Source organism: Arachis duranensis, chromosome 10 (genome assembly GCF_000817695.3).
Source record: "Arachis duranensis cultivar V14167 chromosome 10, aradu.V14167.gnm2.J7QH, whole genome shotgun sequence".
Taxonomy (NCBI): Eukaryota; Viridiplantae; Streptophyta; class Magnoliopsida; order Fabales; family Fabaceae; genus Arachis; species Arachis duranensis.
Window position 1 is genome coordinate 93,015,972 of NC_029781.3, and position 9,218 is coordinate 93,025,189.

General features: G+C 29.2%; 1 protein-coding gene across 2 annotated transcripts; it reads right to left on the reverse strand.

Moving 5' to 3' along the window:
- Positions 1 to 2,878: 2,878 nt before the first annotated feature.
- LOC107470869 (protein CHUP1, chloroplastic-like) lies at positions 2,879 to 5,362 on the reverse strand. Of its 2 annotated transcripts, XM_016090291.3 has the most exons (4): positions 5,164 to 5,362; positions 4,866 to 4,948; positions 4,201 to 4,773; positions 2,879 to 4,087 (listed from the first exon to the last, which is right to left on the reverse strand). In XM_016090291.3, the coding sequence occupies exons 1-4, from the start codon at positions 5,282 to 5,284 to the stop codon at positions 2,990 to 2,992; spliced, it is 1,875 nt and encodes a 624-aa protein (XP_015945777.1). In that variant the 5' UTR covers positions 5,285 to 5,362; the 3' UTR covers positions 2,879 to 2,989. The 2 variants fall into 2 exon arrangements, with proteins under 2 accessions (XP_015945777.1, XP_052111740.1); XM_052255780.1 differs by lacking the exon at positions 4,866 to 4,948 and having other exon boundaries at positions 2,880 to 4,087; positions 5,164 to 5,239.
- Between the last annotated feature and the right edge of the window lie 3,856 nt (positions 5,363 to 9,218).

Below are 9,218 nucleotides of genomic sequence, written 5' to 3' on the forward strand. Positions count from 1 at the left end.
ATATATAAAATTTCAAAAATATAATCTCAAGTAATCATAATAAATCATAAATGATTTATTAATAACATTTAAAAATTTGGAGTTTTACAATTAACATTCTCATGTTCCTCCTCTTTTTCTTTTTCTTTTTTTTTCTTTTTCGTATTCCTTTTTTTTTTCATGTTACTCTTTCTTCTTCTTCGCGTATTTTTTTTTTATTATCGTTTTTTTATTACTGCTATTGTTACCGTATTTTTTTTATTTTTTTCCTCTTTCTAATAATTTTGTAACATTATGTTTTTTTTTTGTTAAATTTTTTTGTTTTATCTTGATAAAAGAATAAAATAAGAAGAAGATGATAATAAAAAAGAATAAGAAATTTTGAGTTATCAATAAGTAATTTCTATGTATTTTAAATTTAAATAAGATGTACTTGATCTATATTTATTTTAAACTGAGTTTATTTATATCTTGTCATAATTAAATAATTTCAGTATATTTTGTATCTAAATAAAGTGTATTTTTTATTTAAACTGAATTTGTTTATGTGTTGTCATCAGTAAAAAATTTTGATACATTCTAAATTTGAATTCTTATATATAATAATAATAATAATAATAAAAGTATCGATTTGAATCTCATTTTATATACAGCAATTTATTGATTAACAACAAATCCTTAAACAAAATTCAAATATGCGTCAAATTAGTTCTTAATTTATCAAATTAGAAGATATTGTAGACAACTAAAAAAACAAAAATATTAGTATATTTTTTTTAATTTTGGACTAAATCCTAAACTTTTACGGAAAAAATATAACCGTAGAAAAAATGAGTCGTCAAATATAAAAGTGCAAAATGTAAACAAACAAAATAACAATATTATTTATAAAGACTAAAAATACATTTAATTTTATTCTCATATTTTGATAGAGATATTATCCTTGTTAAAGAAATACAATCTATGTTCCAAATATATATACAAATCAAATTTTATCCTAAAATAAATATAATCAAGTTCAATTTTCTTTAAAAATACTCTTTGATATGCGTTCCAAATAAAGAAATATATTATTATATCTTAGATATGAAAAATTTCTTACTTTTATATGATTTTTCCTTTTTATTAATTGTTTGCTTTGCAAGCATTCAACATATAGTTGTTCTAATCTATTTGGTAATTTAACATTCCAATCTTTTTAACATTCATTTTGATTGCTATTGTTTGTTTTCCCTCAATCATCAATCAAATATCATCATACCTAATAATTCTTACTTGATATTTCTAAGTTTTGATATTACAAAATTTTCACTAGATATATTTATTTATGCCTTACTTACGTATGTATATTATATTTTTGTAGAATATATTTTAAAATGAGGAAACTGAATCGAATCCTAAAAAACTAACTATAATACTTATGTTAGTAGTGACATGATAATAAAAGAGAAAAAAATTAATATTAATTAAAAAAAATACGAAGAAAAAAAACACAATAGAAAAGGAAAAGAAAAAAGAAGAAAAATACGAAAGTGAAAAAAAAACAGCACTAAAAATAAAAATATTATAATAATTTAGTGAAATTTAATTAAATATTTTAATTAATTGTAGAATTTTATTCTTAAAAAAATATTAAATTAATTATTTAAAATTTAATTTTAATATTTTTCATTCCTCATAATATCACCGCAAATATAAATTTTATTTAAAATTTTTTACGCTTGTTTACTTTAAACTCCTTAATTAATTCAAATTAGTTGAAATTTAATTTTAACATTATACTTAATATTTAAATAAAATACACATAAAATATTATTCATTTGTTGAATTTATCTACCATTAGAGTTATTAAAGATAATTTATCCCCTGTAATTTGGAAAAGAACTGGAACAATGGCCAGATATAATTTATTCCTTCTTATCATTCCATGTTCTGGATTTTGTCTATCTACCCACATGGTATAGACTATAGAGCGTGAATGAGCCATGAATGACAGGGCATAAACCCAAATGAAGATCGAAGAGTGCCAAAGCCGTCAGATAATAATAATAATTAATGACCAAGACCTTCATGGTGATGCTCAGACGACACCGTTTATCAAGAAGGACTACCTAGGGACTCTGGTTCCAACTTCCAATCCGTATTTGGATTTGAATAGGATCGGTTTGGTTCGGCTGATGAACTCCTCAATCTATCATGCTCCTGGCGCCAAATACGCACCGTATCCGTACTCGTATTCATTTTCCCTAGCATACGCCATACAGTTTGGCGCGTCTGGGCGAGTCGTGAATTCGAACCGAACCGAACGAGTGAACCGGTTTGAGGAAGTAATAACGGTACGCCCAACTGAGAGCAGCCACGATAACAACGCCGAAACCGAACAAGGACAGGAATAGGAAGATAAAGATGAAAAGAGGGAGCCATATTGGACTAAACAATATGATTAAGGGGAAGAAGATAATGAGGCTGAGAGTGGTTGCAACGACGGTTAAGCCGGATAGGAAGATAAAGATGGAAGTGGTTATGAGGAGGGTGAAGAAGCTAAAGAGTTGGGGGGAGGTTGTGGCGTGGTGTTGGAGTTTGCCAAGGATTGTGGTGGGTGGTGGTGATATGTGGCTTCGGCTTTGAGATGAGTATGGGTAATGGTTAGCCATGCCCATGGAAGTGGCCAGTGGGCATGCACGTGAGTTTGGGTTGATAGAGAGAGAGAGAGAAGGGTGGGGTTAAAAGAAGGGTGGGTGTTGGGACAGGTGTCACTTGTACGATACACGTGGAGGGCAGAGAGCTTGCCTATACTCAATCCTCAATGGATGAGTTTTTCAAAACATGCATTTTAAATACAATAAAAATATGTCTATTATTTTTAGTTATTTAATTGTCTAAAATGTTATGTCTAGAAGTTCGTAAGACTATACGGCAAAACATACCAAAATTGACTAATTAATTTCATTTTTAGAAATGTTGTATCTATATAGCATTGCAAAATTAGAGCATATATAATAATTTGCTACTACCGTTTCACACTTCTGCTAAGCCCCAATTTTGAGTTGACCCTGAAATAAGCTTGCAGCAGGACTAGTGAGAAAAAAACAATTGCCACCAACTGCACAAGTCGCACAAGTAAGAGATTCTTGCTTCCTTCATTGTCACCAACCAGGGACTTGTTTGAATTGATCAGTTCATCAGGTCTAATCTCTTCTTCTTGTTTGGTTTCCAAGAAACCGCTATCTCCGAACGTTTTCGCAGTTATGAGATCCTTCCAACAATTGGCTGCCACAGAACCTGAACCTCTATCACCTTTTTGAGAGTGCAATTTGCTTACTACTTCATCATCCAATTCTTGTTCGTGTTCCGCGCTGTTTTCTTGCTTGTTTTCCAAGAAATCTCTATCATCCGACACATGTTCATTATTACTTGGTTTAACTGAACAATCGCCGAAAGAAACTCTCTTCAATGATTTCTGCACCACTGATCTCTCTAATGATCTGTTAGAACCGATTTTCCGGGATAATAACGGCATTGTTGATAGATCTGAAGGAAGCACCATTGGCATGGAAAACCTGCGTATAAGACCATGGCTTCTAATTGGAGAACTTATAGTGCCAGATCTAGTTAAACACTTTGGTGATGAAATTACATTATTCTCCTTGGAGCAGTCATGTTTGATCTTTCTCCATCTCTTCATTTTGCTAAGTAAACTAGAGCTCTTGCTGCTACTGCTTTGGCTGCTTGAGGAACTCTTATCAAGTGTGGTGGTTTCAGTCTCATCATCCTCATCATCATCATCATCATCCAATGTTGTTGTGTTTGAGGAATTATTGCTTTCAAGCTCAGGATCATTATGTTCATATGTTACTGCAATTTGATCCTTCTCATATGATTCTGAATTCTTTATGCAACTTCTTCTTAAGGCCTCTTCCCTTGTTGCTCTCTTTTGGAGACTGTGGTTGAGTTCATACCTTAAGCATGTGAAGAGCCACCGTTGGTAGACGAGTTCCTCCACCATTTCGAATCGGTTTCTTTGCAATCTTTCAACTTGCTCTAGAAGTCCTTCATGGACTTGCCGGAGACTGGTTATTTCCTCTTTGATCAAAGCAACCGTTTCCTCCTGAAGTTAATAGTCCAAAATAATTAAATAATTTGATATATTTGACTAAACTACGCATATACAATTCTACATAGATTAAGTAAAACGGAAGGTAAATTATAGTGTTAAACTACCTCCGTCTTCACTTTATCATTAATAGTAATCAATTTAGCTCCTATCTCTCTCTTTTCCAATTCGAGCTCTTTGTTTCTTCTCTTCAGTTCCAAGGCTTCTAATCCAACACCTTCAATATCTTTAATCTTCTTAATAATCTTAGCACCTCTGGAAGAGCTATCCTGCTTCTTTAACTTTGTAACTTGCTTCTCAAGCATCAATATCTGCTCCTCGACACGGCTTCCTTCGAAACTCCTCTTTCTTTCCATCTCATTCAGCGTCTTCTTAGCTATTTCTAGATGCTTCTTTGATAGTCCATCATCTCTTGCTTTTTCTTGCATAGTTTTGTTCTCTGCCTCCATTGAATCAATGATTGTCTTAAGCAAGTCGAATTTTGCATTCTTTTCCTCGAGCTGTGTTCGCAGTTGAGCAATGGCTGATTGCTCTTCCTTTAGACCATTCAATCGAAGCAGTTTCTTTTGAAGGCTCACTTCCCTTTGCTTGTAATTCTCTACCAAATTCTGCAATAATTCCTTTTCAGTTGCGTAATCCAATTTCTGTGGGGTTTCATTTTTCATATGCTTCTCTTCATTCTGCAAAATAGATTCTCACTCATTCAATAATAAGTTTCTTTAGCACTTTCTGATGAAAAATTTTCAGTTTTTTTTGTCACTATTAAGGGTACCTGATTTATTGAATAAGTAGCATTTGCAGTGTTATTTTCAATATCTTCTGATTTAAGTTCCAAGTGTGGTGATGCATCACATCCTTAGTTCCCAAAAGACACCATATAGCAAGAAGTATGAATATAAATCCATAATGAATAATGAAGATACAAGCAAGAAATTAATGTATTGTGAACCATCAAATTGATAAAATTGGTACATAAAGAAATTAATGTATTCAGAGAAGGAAGATAATTTATATCAATATATTAAATTCTGAATGTATTGATTTTTCATTAAAGGAGAAAATAGTGATACCTGCTGGAGCTAGAGATTTCATTGTATCACTTCTCTTTGCAGGAAAATTGGTTTTTGTTTCTAAAATCTTGAGTACAGCAATTGAAGAAGTTACAACCAAGAAGCTCACTCTAACTATCATGTAGTCCTTCAAACAGGTTAGTTAGAACAATTTTGATATATTCCCTATTCTGATGACTTGGTTGCATTGAATAATGCCACTGAATTTCGCTAACTCTGATTTTTTTAACAATCACTACATTCTTATCGACTTATCTCATTGAAGCAAAGTGAAAAAAAAAAATCTTAGTGAAGCTCATCACTAAAAGACAATATGGTATTCAATGTCATTGGAAGAAACATGTTCCCCTTTTTGTACCAATATGAATGTGAGAGTATATTCCTTTTCATGATTTCATGGCACGTGATTATATTTGGATTAAAATATGAGCAAACAGTCACATTCCTCTCTGAAAAATTGTTTATTTTTTAAATTAGCCTCCGATTTTTTTTTCGATTAAATACGTTTTTTAAATATTTTAAATTGATTATATTAATTTTTTGTTATTTCCATTATTCATAGTGTTAGAGTTTACTAATATAATATTAATTCACATCACAAACGGCAGACAATCTTAATTAGGTGCCACTCAATTTAAAATAAATTTATATATAAATTTATTATCTTAACGGTCAATTAAGACAACAAAAATATAATATAGCCAACAAAATTAACTAATGTGACTAAGGGTCAGTTTGAATTAACTTTTGAAAAAATAATTTTTTTAAAATTTTTTTAATAAATAAAAATTATTTTATATTTAAATAAATTTTAAAAAAAATTAAATATTAAAAATATTTTTTGTTTTTATTTTTAAAATTTTTTTAAAAACAAAATATTGCTAACTTTTAAAAAAAAGGTAAAGATGAATTTGACTTTTGATCATTTACTCGTTAAAATATCTTGTAATGTTGCGAAGGAAATAATGAACGGTGGATATGCAGTACCACCATCCAACTGATAGATATGCAGTACCACCATCCAGCTGATAGTGCCATTGGATTTTTGGGAGGGTAGAATTGATTCCCACCCTAAGAAATTAAGAATTTCTATCATGGTATAATCATAGTAGCTAGAATCTCGATTTAACTCTTAAAATTTTTCGATATTACGATTTTAAATGAGTTTATCGATTTTACGAAATTTGTACTAAGTCCGACGATTTTACGATTTAAATCTTGTTAAGATTTTACGTTTTACGTTTTTTATTTACTTTTTCGATTTCACGTAAAATCTCGATTTTCTCTACCTTGGGTATAATTTCTATATATTTATTTCCACCTGCGCAAAAAGGATAATGAAGATGAATAACAAATCTAAATAATCCAACGATGTATTACTAAACTACTACTCATCTATCCAGATTAAGGTTTAGTTTAGTAAAATTTTTATTTTTTAAAAGTAGTTTATAAAAATTAATTTTTAAAAATAATTTTTTAAAAATTGTAATATTTATATTTGATAAATTAAATTAAAAAAAACTTTTAATAAATACAAATCTTCTATTAATCGTAATAAATATTTTACAATCTTAATTGATCATAATTTTATTATTGATCCGTTACATACGTATTGGATTGAAAGAATCGTGTTTGTTAGAAATTCAATCGATTAGATGCACAAATCAATCGTTTAGGTTTTCCAAACTTCAATCGACTTGGAATTGATACACAATCGATTGAATTTTGCAAGGCATGTGGGGTTTTTCTTATTCAATCGATTGGTCATATTACCGAATCGATTTAAATCTTCAAAGCAATATAGATTTTCTCAATTCAATGGATTGAATTTTGCAATGCGTTATATGTTACGCTTCACTAAATTTTTCTACTTGTGATTATAAATTTATTTTATTATTCATCTATCTTATCTTTAAAATTCTATCTTCAATTTTTAAGTTTTTATTTTGATTTAGACTTTAATCTTATCTTTTCTTTAATATTAAGATTATAAATGGGTGAATAATCTATCAACAATTACTCAATCCTACAATTAGAATCGTTTATCAATGTGATTGATTATCAATTTTTTCATTATTTTTGTTCATTGTTTATCCATCTACTTAATATCCAATTTTTCTTCATTGTTTATCCATCTCTTTAATATCCAATATTTGTTCATCATTAATTGATAATCACAGTTGCGATAGAGATTCAATCAATTTTTTTATTGTAATGTTTAAAAAACAATCAATTGTTTTGATTACAAATCGAGATTAATGAATATAATCTCTAATTTTGTAATTCTTTGTTTTGATTCTTTATTCATGAAATTGATTGTGCAATGAAAAAATATTTTTTTTTATCTTTTAGTAATGGATTTTTTCTGAAATAAAATAAAATAATTATTATTTTCTAAAACCCAATTTTTCAATTTTAATTTTTCAAATACGAATTTTTTTTATGCAGAGAGTAAGATAAACTTCACCTCAAATTCTAAAAAAATGGCTAATTCAAATTATTAAGCTTCACAATAGACAATGGCAACCATTATCATCATCTCCAGAGTATATAGAAGTACACAAGAGTATACATGAATAAGTCTTATTTTTATTGGGAAAATAATAGTTTTTTTTAATTTATAATGAAAAAAATCTCATTAAATATGGTTTATTCCCGTGTATCTATGTATTATTCAAATTGCTTTGATGATTTCAATCGATTGGGTAATTGTTGATCGAAAAATATTTCGATTGGAATGAATCAGATCGAAATGTTTAAAAGCACGTGCATGTATTAATTAGGATCTACTTGGCACGGATTCGACTATGGACATTCTGATCGAGTCGAGCTAGCTTTAGTCGAAAGGGGTATCGAGTAAGAAACCAAACGGTGGCTCGAATGATGAATCAGACGGTTACACAAGTAGATGAATTGAAGGCTTCCACCACGTGAGGAAATTATGGGTAACGTTTATTGACAAAGAAGCGAGAAGGGTTACCAGGAAGTGTACATACAAGATTGTGCTGTGTAATTAATTATCAGAGGAAGACTATAAATATTAGAAAGTCTTAGGGAATAAAGGTTGGAACTTTAACTCAGAAAACACTCAAGCATACTCACATCCCCTGCGAATTCCTGAGTATGCGACCAAGTTTCTTTTCTGTAGGATTTCTTCCATGTTTTTATCTTTTTAGTTTATCTTCTTGTAAACTTTACTTTTCAAGTAAATTTATCTTTCAAGCATTTCTTTAATTTTCCTTATCCAATTTATATTTCAGCACCTTTAAATTTTATGCCAAAGCCCTTTGACCCAGTCTAAGGCACTTTATTGCTTTCTTTAAACTTCAACGCAATCTTTATGATTTCAGTACATGTTCTTTTCGAAAATTGAAAACCTTATTTCTTCATTTCTTTTATTATTTTACAAATTTTAATTTATCTTTCATCTCGATAGCCATCTAATCGAAGACATTTTAATGCACTTTTAAAAAACTGGTACCTGCAATGAGAAGTAGGTTTCGCTCCCAGACCACTAGATATCAAACCACCATCAATTTTCAAAAAATCGACAAAACAGTAATACGACCAATCGATTGAATAAAAAAAAACCCATATGCCGTGCAAAATTCAATCGATTGTGTATCAATTCCAATCAATTGAATTTCTAACAAATACGAGTTTTCTAATCCAATATGTATGTAATGGATCAATGATAAAATTATGATCGATTAAGATTGTAAAATATTTATTACGATTAATGAAAGATCTAATTTGTTATTGTTTTAGTTTTTTATTATTAATAAACATAATAGATGAATGATAAAATAATAATTTATAGAATAAAAAATAGATTTTATAATTAAGTAATATATAAAGGATTAATTTGTAATTAAAATTAAATAAGGACTATTTAGCAGTTATTAAAAAATTTAAAAAACATGTTTTATTATGGAACCATTTAATGGTCCAAAGGTTCTGGAACCATTGAATCCGGTGCCAACTTTGAAAAGCTTTACCTTAGATATTTTCAAAAGTATCCCGATCTTTTAAAAGTTGCAAGTATAAGCGCAAGA

What these genes read in the sequence shown, in the direction of transcription:
- LOC107470869 (XM_016090291.3), bottom strand. Translation starts at nt 5,284, where the DNA reads ATGATAGTTAGAGTGAGCTTCTTGGTTGTAACTTCTTCAATTGCTGTA. An exon ending in CTACTTATTCAATAAATCAG is followed by an intron (nt 4,774 to 4,865) that starts GTACCCTTAATA and finishes TCTATTTTGCAG; the next exon opens with AATGAAGAGAAGCATATGAA. An exon ending in ATGATAAAGTGAAGACGGAG is followed by an intron (nt 4,088 to 4,200) that starts GTAGTTTAACAC and finishes TATTAACTTCAG; the next exon opens with GAGGAAACGGTTGCTTTGAT.